The sequence below is a fragment of the Triturus cristatus genome, chromosome 11 (genome assembly GCF_964204655.1).
Source record: "Triturus cristatus chromosome 11, aTriCri1.1, whole genome shotgun sequence".
Taxonomy (NCBI): Eukaryota; Metazoa; Chordata; class Amphibia; order Caudata; family Salamandridae; genus Triturus; species Triturus cristatus.
The window spans coordinates 1,156,652,949-1,156,670,667 of record NC_140594.1 but is presented as its reverse complement, the minus strand read 5'-3'; the positions used below and the strand labels follow the sequence as shown (position 1 = coordinate 1,156,670,667).

Below are 17,719 nucleotides of genomic sequence, written 5' to 3'. Positions count from 1 at the left end.
AACATGCTGCAACACCTCGGCGTCGCGGAACCCTCGGCGTCCCGTATAAATTCATAGGGCGTGTTCAGCGATGTCCATAACACAATGAGGACAATGGTTTGAGCAGCTGCATGGGCTTCTAGTGACACCTACCTGTCGTAGATCATATATGGACAAGGCGATGGAGATGAGGGACATCAGAATGATGGCGATGGCGTACTCATTGTACTCCTCAGCAAACCACAGACACACACTGAAGAGCTGGAAGATGTAGAAGGGATTCAGCACCTGTTGAAACACAAGGAGGGAGTGAGGGAAAGGCTCAGGGTCTTGACCCGCAAGGCGGCTGACAATAGGGTCTGGCCTCAATACAAGCACCAGAGGGACCTCCCAACAACAAACCCCAGCAATCTGCAACAGCAGACTACACAAGGCACAAACTCGCCAACTAGAGCAGCCTTCCACTGAAGCAGATCAAAACAGACGTCCTCACCATCCTACTTACGTCCTCCTCCTCCACGGAGATTCACCCCTCATCACCTTCCATGGAGAACCACCCCTCCACACCTTCCATGGAGTTCCACCCTCCTCACCTTCCATGGAGAACCACCCCATCTCACCCGCCATAGAGATCCACCCCGCCTCACCCTCCAAGGAGATCCACCCCTCATCCTCTATGGAGATTCACCCCTCCTCACCTTCCATGGAGAACCACCCCTCCTCACCTTCCATGGAGATTCACCCCATCTCACCTTCCATGGAGAACCACCCCTCCTCACCCGCCATAGAGATCCACCCCACCTCATGCTACAGAGATCCACCCCACCTCACCTTCCATGGAGATCCACCCCTCCTCACCTTCCATGGAGAACCACCCCATCTCACCCGCCATAGAGATCCACCCTGCCTCACCCTCCAAGGAGATCCACCCCTCCTCACCCTTCAAGGAGATCCACCCATGACCCTCTGTGGAAATCCACCCCTCCTCACCCCACATGTAGATCCACCCTCCTCACATCGTATCACTGTTCACAAAGAATCCTGCCTAGAGTTGAACCATGGGCCCTGCCTACAGGGGGACCCTGTGGGACCCTGTACAGAGTGGGGCCCGTGGCAGCCAGCCAGGCCCCTCCCTACTGCCCCCTTCCCCTGACAGTCTACCAACAGTAGATATTTTATATCGAGAGCTGGAGTTTACCTCTTTGAACAAAAGCTTCCAGATGGGCACAATTTCAACTTCAATGGCATTTGGTCCAGCGACAAGTCTCCTGCAAAGGAATATTGATTTGTTTAATTCATTATAAACTTGAAAGTAAAATATTGCCAAAAAAACAACACGAGCGCGCTCTCAAGTTCACCTTCTCTTACGCAGTGTTTAATGGTGTGGGATTGAGGTGTAACAATCAGTCAGTACCTGTACATTGGCATACACTTGTACAAGAATGATGTTCCCCAAGTGTCAAATAATACAGACCAACATGTAAACTGGCGAGGGATCCGGGACTTGCTTTTTCTAATCACGCCGGTTCTTGTCATGCCACCCAACACTTCCATCATTTTCAGTTCTTTTCTCCATCGAACTTCTCTTTTTAGGTCGAGCCAAGGCAGCGCGCATGCACTGTCTAGAAGACCTGTTGTATTGAATAAAGGACTTTGCTCCCGCCTGCTGCTCACGATTGCTTCAGTCCAGTGTCGTCCTTCTTTGCTGCCCCCTAAGTGGTTCAGGCAGCAATACCTCACTTCCGTTTTACGCAGAGGAGCGCTGCCCAACTACTTTCCTTCCACTTGCATGCTTCATCTGTTGTTGGGGAGAACTCTTTTTGTAATTGTTGCAGCACGGCACTCGATTCACAGCCGCTGCGCTTCAGTGTATGCAGACGATCATTAATTGTGTGCGTTATATTGGACAAATGCTTTATTTTCATTCACATTGCGCACACACAGGACCCTGTGCCGCTGCCTCTTGTGTGCGCACTGCTCCGGACGACCTCTTCGGCTTCTTCCAACAGTTTGTTACTTGTATTACTGTGTAAGTAAAATATTATACACTTTACTAATTTCAATCCAACCCTGAAATAAAACGGTTTGTTCTGCCCTCTTGCTTCACCCTACTGTTGGTGTTTTGAATTAGCGCCTGCTTATCGCAGGTGGGATGTTATTGTTTTTCGCTCACATTTGTGTTTTTACTGCTGATGTATACATTTTTTTCCAAGTTATTATTTAGCTGGATTTTGCATTGTTTTGTGTTTAATCGTTGGGTACATTTATCCCAGAAATTAACGTAGCTGGTATATTCTTTTAAGAAGTTTCCGGGGAGGTTAGTTGTTTGCCCAGAATCACAGGATGTTCAGCTGATGTCAAGACTCAAACCTGTTTCCCCCGCTGCAAAGTCGGCTGCTCAAGCCTTTACGCAACATCCTCTTTAGATGTTATTGAATGACCACAACAGTTATTTGTTGACAATAGCAGTAAACAATCAAAACATGTATCTATCAGATAGAAGCGCATGTAGAAATCCTATCTACCTGCCGCACTATATATGCTTCATATTTCTACTGTCTCAGGCCCATCGCTGCTACCACGAACTCCAAGCTATACATTATGGTGCAATATTCTAACAACGGATATGTGCGTATAATGGCTGAAATAATTCCAAAGCGGGTGTTTAAAAAAAAGCATAATTTGTGCAATAGATATATATATATATTCTACTAAGCAGTTTCCCAACTCCGCATGGAGGTTCCTATATATAGATTTAGGGCCATTTACTCAATGTCTGCTGCCAATCACATCCACATATGCGGGTCAGATCAAAGCTGGTGATGTTTAGAGCTCTGCGGATTCTGGCTTTACTGGAGACGAGCGGCATCTTTTGTTAACACTGCTACAAACTAATAAACCCTGTCTCTCACCACTTGGACTCCTGGTCTCTAAATTGGTGTCGTTTAGGGGGAGAAGTTGCACAGATGGCTTCAAAGGTTAAATGTGTAATTTAAATCCTTTAGGCTATCTTCACGAAAGCAGATTTAAATGAGTTTACACCTTTTTTCACTTTGAGACTGATCAAGGAAGGAGTCTGGAACTCTGTAGAAAGTTAAAATATTTTGTGGTTGGGTTTTTAAAGGCACTAGCTTTTATTTCAAAGCGGAAATCAGCATAGCTGAAAAGCTCTTTATTGGTGCTAAAATCTGCATCCCTGGGTTTAGTTGAAATGTAAATTTCCTATAAATTGTTCTGCATCACCGGATGTGAAGCTTCCAGTCGAGACTAACTTAGTTCGTAATCAGCAACGTTGTTTGCTGTACACACTATCTGTCATCCAAAATGACATGGACACAGTGATTGTAAGTTGTTAAGACAGAGCATCTGTCTCTGTTCATACATCCACTACATTCCTAACCAAAACACGTGGGTAAAAGACATTGCCATTTACAACACCACTAGCTCTAACTCTCACAAATGAAAGATCTATTGCATTGCAAATGCTTGTTTCATTTTATCTTCTCGGATCTTCTTTTTCAGAGTTACCCACATTTCTCTGGCGGATCCTCAGACCTCCTCTTCCTCTTGCTTCCCATCTATCCAGATTTCCACTACTCTGGATATATCCTCAGTGTTCACAGAACTTTTGATCTGTTTCGCTTCTTACGGTTCAAAGACTGAGAATTGTATCTGCAATTCTCAGAGAGTAATGTCAGAAGTGCATGAAGGAAAAGAGCTCGACTTTAAACATGAATAAGCAATAATTTACAAGCAAATTACAAAAAATCAAGTTCGGAGTCGGCGAAAATAAATAGGGAAATGTACTTGATCAGGAGAATACATAGGAGATGCTCACAGACTACTCATGCGGACACCTTTCAGCAAGGATTGTATGTCAACATAATGCAAAGTCAAGACAAGCAAAGCGCCTTATACCTGATCGCTTGCTCCTCGTCTGTGAAGCCACATCCGAATCGCGAGTGTATCCTCGCGCAGGTGAGGCTGTCCTCCAGCACCCTGAAATATACAAAAAGGGGGCATTGTAAGACGTATTCGCTGCCTGAGAAGGACCATCTTCAGGGGTATGCTATTGGCATTTGTATAGTGCACATTCTGACACTGGTAAGGCTTTGCAGCGCTTTTGGCAGTCTGATAACCTTCGAGAAGTCTCTGAGGTTTCCATTGCTGAGTCTGACCCAGCTTCTGAAGACGGGTTAATGGTAGTGTCTGGTCCTAGTGTCAGGCAGGTGGACACGGCTTATTCGATGAGCTGCGGGTGGACGGATAAAGGCTGGATGTCTAACACTTGTATGCACAACTCTAGGTCTGCAGGTGTGTCCACTGTACAGCAGATGGAAAGGGGCAGGACAGTGTGTGTGTGATGATAACGAACATACATGGTTGTGCCTTAGTTGTGTGTGGGAAGTGGCAGTCACCTAGATAGCAAACGTGTGCTGTTGACGCACGTCATGGGTTGTCTTTAATCTGCTCTGTTGCATCTCTGGCTGTGATGTGTGATAGAAAAGCACCATTGTGAGCTCTGTGACAGTCAATGCGTCCGACCTGGATTCCACTAGGTGTATGGGAGGTGTTGTGTCACTGCGTTTGGTTGAATGTGTCTGTGCGCTGGTTCTTGATGGTAAGGGCTTCTGGGTGCTATTGGACACACAACTAGGCACATCTGGATGCACAATGCATTTGTGGTATGTTCTGTATAATGTGTTCTTGAGGACGCTGGAGTTTCCTGCGGAGTGTGGAGTTGGTAACATTATCACGCTGCTTAGATCACTAGAATGTCATGAGGTTCTGAGTAACACGGAATTAGTATATTTAGACAAGACGCCAGCACCGCCACACAGTAAAGTAAAAAAACATCTATGGAGCGCGGACGTTCACGCTGCCAGGGCATCTTGGCTCTACAAACCAACATGTAAAAAACAGGACGTCCGGACCAGAAAAAGTAGAGCGCTTAACTGAAAAGGAAGGTTTTAGGAGATTTTCTAACAGTTTTTGAGGAAGAGAGTTCCACACTCTTGGATCTTCAAGTCCCCGGGGTCTTCCGCCAGTCTTTGCACGAGGGAGTCTTGGAAATACAGATAAGTGGGCACTAGTCAAGAGGAGAGAATCTGCTCATATAAATCCATTTACTCACCGAACATAGATATTGGTTCCAGAAACCTACTTACTTCATAACAGAAACAGCCATTAAATTAAGCACAAGTTCTTTCTTGTCTAACAAGACCTTTGGATCAAAGTTCTATAGGATCCTCAACGGGGTGCTATAGGAGCACGGCACCCCGGCTTCCTCACAAGGAGTCTGCGGCTCAATCTGGCCCCGAGTTTTCCACCCGTCATTCTACAGAAGTCATCCAGCTTCCGAAATCCATTCATTCCTCACCCAGCCTCTGGATCGACAGGGGTTCCACCCTCCATTTCAAGTAGACTCAACTGAGTTTCTAAATTAATACTGGGAATACCAAAAACCTCTGAGCTGTGCTCTTTCCCTAAGGAGCCCTTGCAAGGTCTTGTATTCTCCTTTTTGGCGTATTTAATAAGTCTTGGAAGGTGCTCGATTTGATTTTCTTCCAGCATCCTATCGATCGATTGACTCTGAAGATGGGTATATAAAGCGCATGTTCTATTAAACCTAAACAAATACTGTGCAAAGTGCACAAAGTATATCTTCAAGCACGGGGGGCTAGCCCGCCTTCCTCCGTACTTCTATATAAAGTAGTAAGTGCTTTTCTCAGACTGGCTTTATTCGATCAAAAGGAAGCAATCGTCTATTTATAATCGAGAAAAGTGTAAAATTGAGAGCACATGGGATAGCCGTGAAGAGAAAATTAAATAAAGGCAGAGCCACCATTTTTATTAAGGAAGAGCACCCAAACGGTGTCAGAGGGACAGGTGCCCACCAAGTAACTATGCTTTTCCCATGCAAATTAGGTCCTAATTATAACTACCTACTGGCGACCACCAGTTCGTAATTAATACATAAATAAATATATATATATATATATATATATATATATATATTCACTGAAAAAACCATAGGTTTCACACATGTTATAGTTAGCGGAAATTTTACTGATAAAAACCAGTGAAATTCCCCCGTTATAGTTAGTGCAGGCAACTATAACTCACGCGACCGCAATCCTCTGCTGATGCTAATACTGTATTTAGACACTTATTTGCCCATGTCTTCTTCCATACATTTTTAGCTATACATATATTACAAATATTTTTTTTTCATAAAGACACATATGTCATCAGCAGAAGATTGCGGTCGCGTGAGTTATAGTTGCCTGCACTAACTATAACGGGGGAATTTCACTGGTTTTTTATCAGTAAAATTTCCGCTAACTAGAACATGTGTGAAACCTATGGTTTTTTCAGTGAATTTGCAAGGTTTTTTAAATGCTAATTCCTAACTATAACGTGTGTGAAACCTATGGTTTTTTCAGTGAATTTGTACGGTTTTTTAAATGCTAAGTTACTTTACGCCATTCGTTGCGTGCGCGCCCACTTAACGCCACCAAAAGCACAGGGGGTGGGGTCAATGTGGATAGTGGTTTTTTATTTCGATTTTATATTTTTATTATAATTTAATGCAATTTTTTTTTATTTCATTTTTTGTAAGCCTTTTTTTAATAATTTATGTACTATATCCTGCATTATCGAAAGGTTTTTTTTTATGCATTTTTTTCCGTGCGCGTACGGTAAGCTGACGCTACGCGCTTGTAAAATACGCGTACGGTAAGCTGACGCTACGCGCTCTGGACGTAATTAGTGCAGCGCGCCTACGTGATACGTGCGTGCCGTACGCGTATACCCGGAAGCAACGTCGCGGTTACGCAGGGGCGTGTAATGCGCATGCGCGATACGTGATACGTGCGTGCCGTACGCGTACACCCGGAAGCAACGTCGCGGTTACGCAGGGGCGTGTAATGCGCATGCGCGAAAGTGACGTAAGCGCTGCGTAAGCGCACCGTAAGCGTCACGTGCGCGCACGGTAGGCCATGTGACTTACAAAGAACACTTTTTATTGGTTGAAATTACTTTCACTTCCAGAAACTTCCCACACCACACCCATTCCCCTCTTTACTGCTTGAAAGAACACTTTTCATTGGTTGATACTACTTTCAGTTCCAGATTCTTCCCACACCACACCCATTCCCCTCATTTCTGCTTGTGATTCTCTAGGAGCAGGAGCTGGATTGACATTGGGATACAATGGCAGAACAGCAGGGCTCTTCTGAGAGTGAGGCCAGCAGCACCACCATGATCCAGAGAAGGAGGAAACAAAAGACTTCTTTTGTATGGGAGTATTTCACTTTTCCAGAGGGGGAGAAAAAGGTCAATGCTCCAAAGGTCACTTGCATACTTTGTGATCGTGTTTTATCAAGAGGAAATCCAAGTAGGAAATATTCCTTTGGAAATCACTCTATGATGAGACACCTTCAGGACAAACACCCAAGGACCTTTGCTCGACATACTGGAGAAAACTCTTCAGTAAGTCACCAGAGCCCAGCCTCAGATGCTCAGCCGAGTACATCATCGGCAGCTCAGCTGAGCCCTTCCTCTGTTGTTGGAGCATCACCTTCTTCTTTTCCTTTGGACATCAACCCTCGATTTGCGAGTGTTGAAATGAGGTGTACAAAATGTGGTGGTCTTATTGTTTTTGGGGAGGTCAGTCTTCCCCTTATTAACAATAAGATAGACCAGCATGTTTGTAGACGCTCATAATACTCCCATTCTTTCTTTCCTCCATCCCTGTATGAACCCAACGGCTCTTATAAGAGCCAACCTTACCTCACAATTTTTTTTATTTTTTTTTAAGCTTCCCTTTTCGCAAATTTTTTTTTTCCGTGCGCGCACGGTACGCGTAATTCCGCAGGTCGCCGTGCGCGTACGCTACGCGCATACGGCGATTTTTCGAAAAATATTTTTTTTTTATTTTTGCCCTTGAGGGTCCTTCTGGGACCCCCTGACCAAGGCTAGGGGGTCAGGAACTGTCGAGCCTGCCCCCTTTTCACATTATCCACCTTTTTTATTCACCCCCCTGACAGTTCGAGAGAGAAAATGGCGGCCGCCGCTTCCTGGTTTCGACCGATTCGAATGTTTACTAAGATCTAACAGCCAATCAGAATCGCGCTCGCGCACGCCACCGTACGCGTACGGTAAGCTTACGGTAAGCGCACCGTAAGCGCACCGTAAGCTTCCACAGATATATATATTGATTTAAAGGCTATTTTCTCAGGATCTACTGAACAGATTTACACCAAACCTACAAAAGGCACTTCCTTGACCTGAGGACTACCTCTCTGCCAAATTTCTAGTAATTCTGTTCAGCCGTTCGGGCTGTAGCTCGTTCTAAAGGTCCAATGGAAAAATGCATGGGAAAAACGCGTTTTGGGACCCCCCTTTTATCTCAGCCCCCGCTTGACGAATCCCCCCGAGACTTTCAGGGTAGGAGCGGAGCGTTGCGCCCCACCTATTTTGAGAAATTCGCGAGGATTCGTCGACCGGCGCCAAAGTTATTCAAAATAGAATGTTGAGGTTTTCCTATGGAAAAGGGGTCCTAACTATAACTACCTACTGGCGACCGCCAGTAGGTAATATATATATACACATATACATTATCTACTGGCGGTCGCCAGTAGATAGTTATAGTTAGGAGCGGTTTGACAAATCTTCACAAACTATTCAAAACTAGTGTGACAGTCACTTCAGCTGCTGTCTGGAAAGTTTTGGAATGATTCGTCAAGCAGGGGCCACGAAAAAGTGGGGGTCCCAAAATGTGTTTTCCTCATGCAATTTCTTATAGAGATTTTAGACACGTCTACTGCCCGAACCTCTGAACAAAATTAAACAACATTTGGCAGAAACCAAGATATTGGGCCAGAAAGAATGCTTTCTGTAATGTGGTGTGAATCTGTTCAATAGTTTGAGTTATTAAAGAAAAAATATTTATGTAGATCTAGAGATGCGGATCCACCGTAGAGGGACCTGGGGTCCACACGCCAACAGCAATGCCGTGATTGGCTTTCTGCAACCTGAAAGTAAAGTTGCAGCACCATTTTGTGAATTTGGACACAGTTCTGGTGGGGGGGGGGGAAGGAATAAAGTAGAAAGAGGATGGAAGGGATCAGGATCGAGGTATCCTGACCCCATTGAAGTAATGGAGGGGTCTGCGAGTACAGGGTCGGATTGGGCAGGCTGTAGTCGGGCATTGGGCGATAGGCCGGGCTGGGCTGGGCTGTTTTTTAGGGTCTCTGTGAATCAGCCCATAGAGACTTACTGTTTTCCCCGGTCCCTACCAGACCACTGAAATGTGTTGCTAGTATCATGGGCACTCCCCTACCACATAGTCAAACTGAAGCTTGGGGGCAGGTGTTGTTCTGGCCCTTAGGGCATTCTCAACTCAACCCCCTACCTCATGTTGCCAGCCTTGCCTAGAAGCAGTATATTGCCCCGCTGGGCCATCACTTTCAGATCATACAGCCACTCACACACCTATGCGTCCACTGAACATCCACTTAGACTCACACACTCACTCACAGTCCCATCCAGTTACTTACACACCCAGTTAGAGACTCAGAAAACTACTCACACACCCATTTACACGCTTATACAGCTACTTGCACACCCAGTCACACATCCTTACAGCTACTCACACACCCATACATTCACGGATACATCCACTCAGAGACCCCGACAACCATTCACACACCCAAACAGGCACTCAGACACTTCATCAGACTTAGAAACCACTCACACACCCATTTACAGACTCATACTGCCACTCACACACCCACTTATAGCCCCTCAGAACCACTCATACATCCACTCAGACACTCTCACACCCAAGTATACACTCGTACAGCTTGTGACACACCTACTCCCAGACCCACACAGCCACTTACACACCCAGGGGTCCGGGGATTGGCTGTCTTTGAGGGATGGTGGGCAGACCCTGTGGCCACCCCCCACTGGGCATAGCCAAAGGCTGTGAGCAGCATGGAGTTGGTTGCATGCGTGGGGTTGGCCACAGGGCCTGTGATTTTATGATGCGATTGTATTACGTATGATTGTATGAGGTCATCAGTGATCCCCAAACAAAAGGACAGCCACTCTTAATTGCCAGATCATAAGACGGTGGTGTATCTAACAAGATTCTATTGAACTACGGGGTCACTAATAAAACAGACACCAGGCAGCTTTTAATGAATAGAAAGAGGAAAAGGAGGAACCAACCCCTTCAGTGTATCAAAAGAGTATCCACCAATGACAAAAAACGTAGCACTCTACAATACCAGAAACGGGAAATGAGGGTATAATGCATCCCAAGCAGAGAGGATTTTATCAAAAAGAAGCTGCACCGGTATATCAAATTAATTCCAGACACTGCAGCCAATGTCCTTGCCACCGAACGAAGGAATGAACTGCCAGGAGCTGATCAATTCAAAATACAACCAGTACCAATAGTTTCCTGATTCATAGATGCAATCGCAGAGTCAAAATAAACAGTTATACATTTTTGGTGTTAAAATATATGCCCTGAAGAAGGTGGTGTGAGCCATTTTAATTTCCACCGAAACGCCGTGTCAACAGATACTTTTTTGGTAAAAATGTTTTTAATTAGTGCTATTGTTGGAAATGGGAAATTATTTATGTACCGGAAAATCATGTATATGTATGAGGTCCCATTAACAAACAAATGTGTTTTTAACATTTACACGTGGTATATATGTTTGTAACTATAGTGAGACAGAGACTTTAGTTCTTTAATATTTTTCTATATTGCTCAAAATGTGTCCTCCTTTATATATGGTGTTGATGTGTCTAATGGAGGTGTATAGAGATTAGCAAGCATGAAAGGGGAGTTGTATTTGTTTTAGTAATGTCAGTTGAGGCACGGCAAGGGCACAAGTTATAGTTTAATTAGTAAACTGTAACAGATGAATTTCAATGTTTTTTTAATTTTTTTATTTTACAAGCCTAACTAGAACATCACTTTAACCTTTGCTTTCTTAGTGAATTCCTAAGATGTTGTTTTTAATGTGAGCTGGAATCTTGGTACCATACCCAACTACTTCTAGGAGGCCTGGAACCGGCACCTATGGAACAGTAAAAGGTGTCAAGTTGGGGGCCACGGGCAGAGGTGGTCAGAGGTGGCCTGTGCTTGGCGGGCTGAAGCCTTCGGATTTTTTGTCAGGCTCAGCCTAGTTGGGTCACGGGGCGGGCACTACTCACATCCATGCAGCGTGTCGCTGTGGCACATGGCCGGTCACATTGTAATGTATGACGCAGTTGCATCAGTAGCTGGGAAACCATGAGATGAGAGGGCCCAAGAAGTGGAAGACCAGGGGTCATGAGAGCGCATTACTGCAGCATCCCCCTCTGTCACATCAAAGTAACCCTGCAATCACACCGACCTCACCTCGTGGCTCAGAGTGAGTGTAACCCTCTCCTCACATCAACCTCACCTCATGGTTCAGAGTGAGTGTAACCCTGCACTTACACCGATGTCAACTCTTGGTTCAGAGTGAGTGATTGCACTCACACGACCTCATTTAATGGTTCAGAGTGAGTGACTGCACTCACACCGACCTCACCTCATGGTTCAGAGTGAGTGTAACCCTGCACTTACACTGTCATCTCTTGGTTCAGAATGAGTGATTGCACTCACATGACCTCATTTCATAGTGAGTGACTGCACTCACACCGACCTCACCTCATGCTTCAGAGTGAGTGTAACCCTGCACTCACACCAACCTCACCTCATGGTTCAAAGTGAGTGACTGCACTCCCACCGACCTCACCTCATGCTTCAGAGTGAGTGTAACCCTGCACTCACACCAACCTCACCTCATGGGTCAAAGTGAGTGACTGCACTCCCACCGACCTCGCCTCATGGTTCAGAGTGAGCGACTGCACTCCCACCGACCTCACCTCATGGTTTAGAGTGAGCGACTGCACTCCCACCGACCTCACCTCATGGTTCAGAGTGAGTGACAGCACACTCTTCTCTGAAGCACAGCAAAAAGACTGTTGATTCATACCCTGTAATCCTTAGCAAATTAAGAGGATAGTTCTGGACATGAGCGTGCAGTCATGGTTCCTGAACCGCACACTGCAATCATTCCACACAGGGTCCTAGAGCAGGAAGTGGGATGGGGGAAGGTTATCTGAAGGCTAAAGAGGTGAGGGTGGGGCAACTCAACCAAACTACAACTGACAAAGATTTACCAGCCAATCCAAGGTCACCACGCTTCACCATTACTTATACAAACATTTCAATCCATGTGATTGGTTGCCAGAACAACCAATAAGAGCTGGCCCTGCTGCCCAAATTAAGGATAACAGTTAGTTTTATCCTGTAGTGTGGTTCTTCTTGAAACAGTGGAAAAATGTGTTCATAATCAGCTTTTTTGACAAAACAGTAAATAAATACGTTATGGCAAACATTATTAAGAATATCCGCCTCTGCTTCGAAGGCTATGCCGCTATCTTTGTATGTGACTGAGTTCGGATTCAGTCCTTAAGAGAAGACCGCCTTCAATACAGTTGTTTTGCTAAGAGAAGTAAAGCAGCCAGTCACGGAGAGGAAACATCTGCATACAAGGGTATCTGGATGCCCGGATTCTCCCATGATGCACTCTGGCCCAGGTTTATCATGGGATGCATCCGCATTTAACGTCCATGATCTGTGGCAGAAGCGCGGTAGACAGGGTTGCATTTAACCCTCTATTTACAAGTGCGTCAACTACTGAACCCACTTTGCTTTTCGTCAGTTTTTGATACTTTTATTCCTCAGTTATCGCACTAGTGACAGTGAACAGCATAGGTTATTCGTTAGTGCAACTGTATGTATATGGTAAAGTACATGACGGCTGAAACACGTACAGAAGCTGGTTCAGTCTCTCTTTGCAGTATGCCCTGGGGGCAGCGCATTCATGTGAAATATGGAGCGACTGAGACGCGCACTATCAGTGCACCTCCTAAAGGCGTGGTTGCTGCTGTGCCTGCAAGCATCATATGAGTCGGGCGCAGAGGCAAAGGGATTGGGGACGTGGACCCATGCAAATGAGGGCGCTCCCTCTAATGAGATCACTGGAACTACATGTACATCAGCTCCATCTGTATCACATAAGCGGCCGCACAAGCATCTGGGGCCCCTTCTGTAATACCAAAGTGCCCCGGGGGCACAGAAAGCAAGCACGCATGCCTGTTGTGCCCCGGGGCACTCTGTGTAATATGGCCCCTAGAAGCTACACAGATCAAAGTATGCCCTATACAAGTGTAATATGCTGCCCAAGAAATACTGTAACACAACATCCTGAAAAAAGAAAACACTCTTAGGAAATGCAAGATTAAGTGAAACATGTGAAATATCATCAGGATCTAAATCGCTGACATGGATTACCTTAACATTTATTTATATTAATTGTTCAGAAGTTGATCAGTGTTATTAGCCAGTATAATTAAGAACATGAACATAGGGCCCCATAGAGACCCGTTTCAATATATCTTTTTAATGGCATCCAGGGCTTAAAGCGCTGGTTGTGCTAAATAAACTCACCCAACTTTCTGGAACTCCTTCTCAGAGAGGTTCCACACGTATCTTATCTTCTGCACCCGGATGCACCTCACCTACAGAAGCAGACAGGTTTTCTTGTTAATTTGGACCAGAAGAATAGGTTTTAAATCACTAGTCAAAGCAATATTTATCACTATATATATAATCCATTGGGGAAAAAAACAAAGATTACAGGGATGTTATAGTTAGGCCCAGATTTCACATGCACAAAACCAGAGAAATTCAGCAGTTATAGTTAACTGAGCTAAATAGAACTTACGCCTCTGCAATGCATTGCTTATGACCCCACATATTACATTACTCATGACATGATCAGTGACCTCACTGATGACATCATCCAGTGAGTGTGAGTGTTTTCTAAAAGTTTCTGAGTATTAAACACATATACCAAGGTACTAAAAAAGTTAAAATAGTATACTTTCTGTACTACTGAGTTATACTATTTCTAACATATATTACATGAGTGGCTTTGTGACTGTACATTTGTGTGTGAGTTGGTTGCTCAGTGCCTCTAAGGGTGTGTGAGTGGCGGTATGGTTGTATACTAGGTATGTGAGTAGCTGTGTGAGTGAGTGGTTGTGTGAGTGGGTGTGTCAGTGGTTGTATGGGTGTGTAGATGGACATCTTAATAGCTGTATGAGTGATTGGCTGTGTGAGTGGCTGTGTGGGTGAGTGAGTGGCTGTTGGGTTGAGTGAGTTGGTTTGTGAGTGGCTGTATTGTAGAGTGTATTTGTGAATTGATGTATGGGTGAGTGTGTGTGGATGTGTGAGTGCTTGTATGGATGTGTGAATGGGTATGTAAGTGGTTGTGTTAGTGCTTATATGGGTGAAAGAGTGGCTCAGCTGAGAGGCTGTATGGGTGAGTGTGTGGCTGTTTAGGTGAATAAGTGGGAGTGGGAGTAGCTGTATGGGTGAGTGTGTGGCTCTATAGGCAAGTCACTGGTTGTAGCTGAGTAAGTGGTTGTGTGAGTGCCTGTGTGAGTGTGTGTCTGGGGGGTCTATGAAGGAGGGAGTGTTTGTGTGAATACTTTATTTGTCTGTAAATAGGTATGTGACTGGATATGTGTGAGTGGGTGTATGAGGGGGCGAATGTCTGAGTAGTTCTTTGGATGAAAATCAGTGATGCCATCAGTGAAGTGCTTAAGACCTCACGTGTAATATGTGAGGTCATAAGCAGTACTTTGTGAGGCGTAAGTTATAGTTAGCTCAGGTAACTATAACTGCTGAATTTCTCTGGTTTTACATGAGTGCAATGTTAGCCTATTTATAATGTTCCTGTAACCTTTGTTTTTTTACCCAGTGAATTTCTAAGGTTTTTTAATTTCTATATACCAACTATAACATCCCTGTAACCTTGGGTTTTTTCAGTAAATTTCAACGTTTTTGTAAAAAAAAATTCCCTAACTGAAACCTGTTGAGTTTCAATTTCTGCAAAATGATCATCGTGCCAGAAAGTACCCTGCCCTGCATATTTAACCAATAAGAGGCCACCGTTTTGTGCAACACCTCTACCCAACTGAGTACTTTCTACTGGCTAATTAGTAAGTGCTGCCTCATTGGGTAAATTTATAGTGCGTCTCCTACACTACAACTGCGTAAAGGACAACAAGAATTGCATTTATGTCCTTCCTTCCATCCTAATGCAAAGCGCTCTGATATCCTTTGGGATCTTGTTTGCGCTTTATAAAACTTTATAAATAAATAAAATCTTGACAATTGTGGAACTGCAGAGAAAACACCTTTGGATGATTTGCACTTTGCATCTCCAGCAAACAAAGAAGCACTTACTTCTGCAATCGTATTCCTAGGCATCAAGACCCCATTTTGAAACTTGGCAGGAAAAGTACTTGGGGGACCAGCTGTGCATCATCTGGTGCAAAGGGCATCAAGACGTTGGATACCGCTAATGTATGGGGCAGGGCCAAATAGGCTGGGCTTGTAGGCAAGTTTACATACTTCTAATTTTATCCCAGAAGAGACCAGCGCTTTGTGCAACACCTCTACCCAACTGGAGTACTTTCTACTGGCTAATTATTAGTAAGTGCTACCTCGTTGGGTAAATGTGGAGTGCATCTCCTATGTTACAACTAAGTAAAGAACACCGAGCAAATGCCTTCAGTGACCGTGTGTGTGTGTCTGTAACTTAGCCAATGTGCTTGTTCCTCAAGTGTCTTCACCAGATAACTTTAGAAAGTGTAACTGCAGAGAAAACACACTTGAATGATTGGTACTTTGCAAAAGTGAGCCATCCTTTGTTTGGGGGACATCCAATCGTATTCCTAGGCAGGAGGAGTATGAGGAATGGGTCTCCAAAAAAAGGGGAAGGAAATGAGCTGGGGGGTTCTTTTAGTAAGAAATCCATCCTCCTGGCAAAAGGGCGCAAAGACGCTGCATGCCGCCAATGTACGTGGTTAGATATGGGAAAACAGTGGTTACAGAGGATAATAGGAAAATGATTTAAGCAATGAATATGCACAATCGCAATAAGGATGTAAAGGACCTGGTAATGTCAGAGGGCAAAATGAAATTTCTACACAGTTTGCTGAATATAGTATTTTATAAAAAACACAGCGAATAGTATATACACTTCTTTAAGTCAAAAGCGCAAAACTTTGTGCATAGTGTCCCCAAGTGAAAATTGGAACCAAAAAGTGACTGTACAAGGTGAATTATTTTGTAAAAGGTTTCCGTAAGTTGTAAAACGACCATTCAAATACACTTTTTCAACAGCCTAGGTATACAGTGATACAAGCTGGGTAATGGTCCGTTCTGTGTGCTTGTCGACGGCGTTTCGACCCTTCTGTGAATGTTGGGTCTCTTCAGGACTAACGATGTAGGGACATCTAACATAAATTAAATTAAGGTTAGCATAAGGCCCATGTAACGGCACAGATGCGAGAAACTATGGCGAAGGACTTAAATTGAAGGAGGTTACCTGGATTGTGAAAAGGGCGCAGCCTTTGTGAACGTGAAGGCCCTCAGTGGAAAGTGAAAAAAGAAGAAAGAACTCGCGTGAGGACCCAGCCGGGTTCTTCAGTGGTGGGTTCAAAAAAGAGGAAAAGCAATGGTTACTGTTTGTGCTGCGTAGAGGTGTGATGGCGAATCACTAACTTATTAGATACCGTCATAGTGGTAATGGACGATTAAAACTTGAAGGTTACCTCACGGTGAGGAAGGCCGGCTCTTAAGGATGTGGATAGGCCGTGGGCTCTTCAAATGTCTTGCTACAGCCGTAGCGAACTGCTTCCCATTGTGGAGCTTTGTATGAAATTGCAGTTTTCTCCGCGGTACTCTGTGTAGTAGCAGAGCGAGTGGATTGCTGCAAAAATGAATGAGTACACCGATCACTGGATCGCACGGTGAAACAGCGCTCTACACCACTTCCTGCTGCTCTGTGGGCAGGGAAGGCGGGAATCATTGTTCATAACTCAGTGCCCAGCCAGCGCTCTGTGTCATCGCACCAGGAGCCCATCCGCATGGCTAGAGTGCAGCAGATCCAGGCAGCAGCAGCGCTACACGCGGAGATTCGTCCGCTCGTCCCTTCCCAAGTAAGTACCTGTGCGCACTTCTCGTCAGTGCCATTCCCTCTCCCCTACACTCCACAACCCCTCCTCTCCACCCACAATACCTGACAAACTCCTTCATTTTTGCAGCAATCCACTCGCTCTGCTACCACACAGAGTACCCCGGAGAAAACGGCAATTTCATGCAAAGCTCCATAATGGGAAGCACTTCGCTACGGCTGTAGCAAGGTATTTGAAGAGCCCACGGCCTATCCACATCCTTAAGAGCCGGCCTTCTTCACCGTGAGGTAACCTTTAATCATCCATTACCACTATGACGGAACGGACCATTGCCCAGCTTGCATCACTGTATATCAAGACTGTTGAAAAAGTGTATTTGAACGGTCGTTTCTTACAACTTACGATAAGATTTTACAAAATAATTCACCTTGTACAGTCACTTTTTGGTTCCAATTTTCACTTGGAGACACTATGCACAAAGTTTTGCGCTTCTGACTTAAAGAAGTGTATATACTATTCGCGGTGTTTTTTATAAAATACTATATTGAGCAAACTGTGTAGAAATTTCATTTTGCCCTCTGACATTACCAGGTCCTTTACATCCTTATTGCGATTATGCATATTCATTGCT

The 17,719-nt window shown here is 44.7% G+C and overlaps 1 protein-coding gene across 1 annotated transcript in view; it reads right to left on the bottom strand.

Moving 5' to 3' along the window:
* LOC146788628 (putative cation-transporting ATPase 13A4) overlaps positions 1-17,719 on the bottom strand; it is a 633,494-nt gene that overhangs the window by 401,050 nt on the left and 214,725 nt on the right. Inside the window, exons 4-7 of the mRNA XM_085635802.1 lie at positions 13,547-13,617; positions 3,898-3,978; positions 1,178-1,247; positions 133-267 (exon numbers count right to left, since the gene is read on the bottom strand). Coding sequence (XP_085491928.1) covers positions 133-267; positions 1,178-1,247; positions 3,898-3,978; positions 13,547-13,617 — 357 coding nt within the window. The remainder of the gene's footprint in view (positions 1-132; positions 268-1,177; positions 1,248-3,897; positions 3,979-13,546; positions 13,618-17,719) is intronic.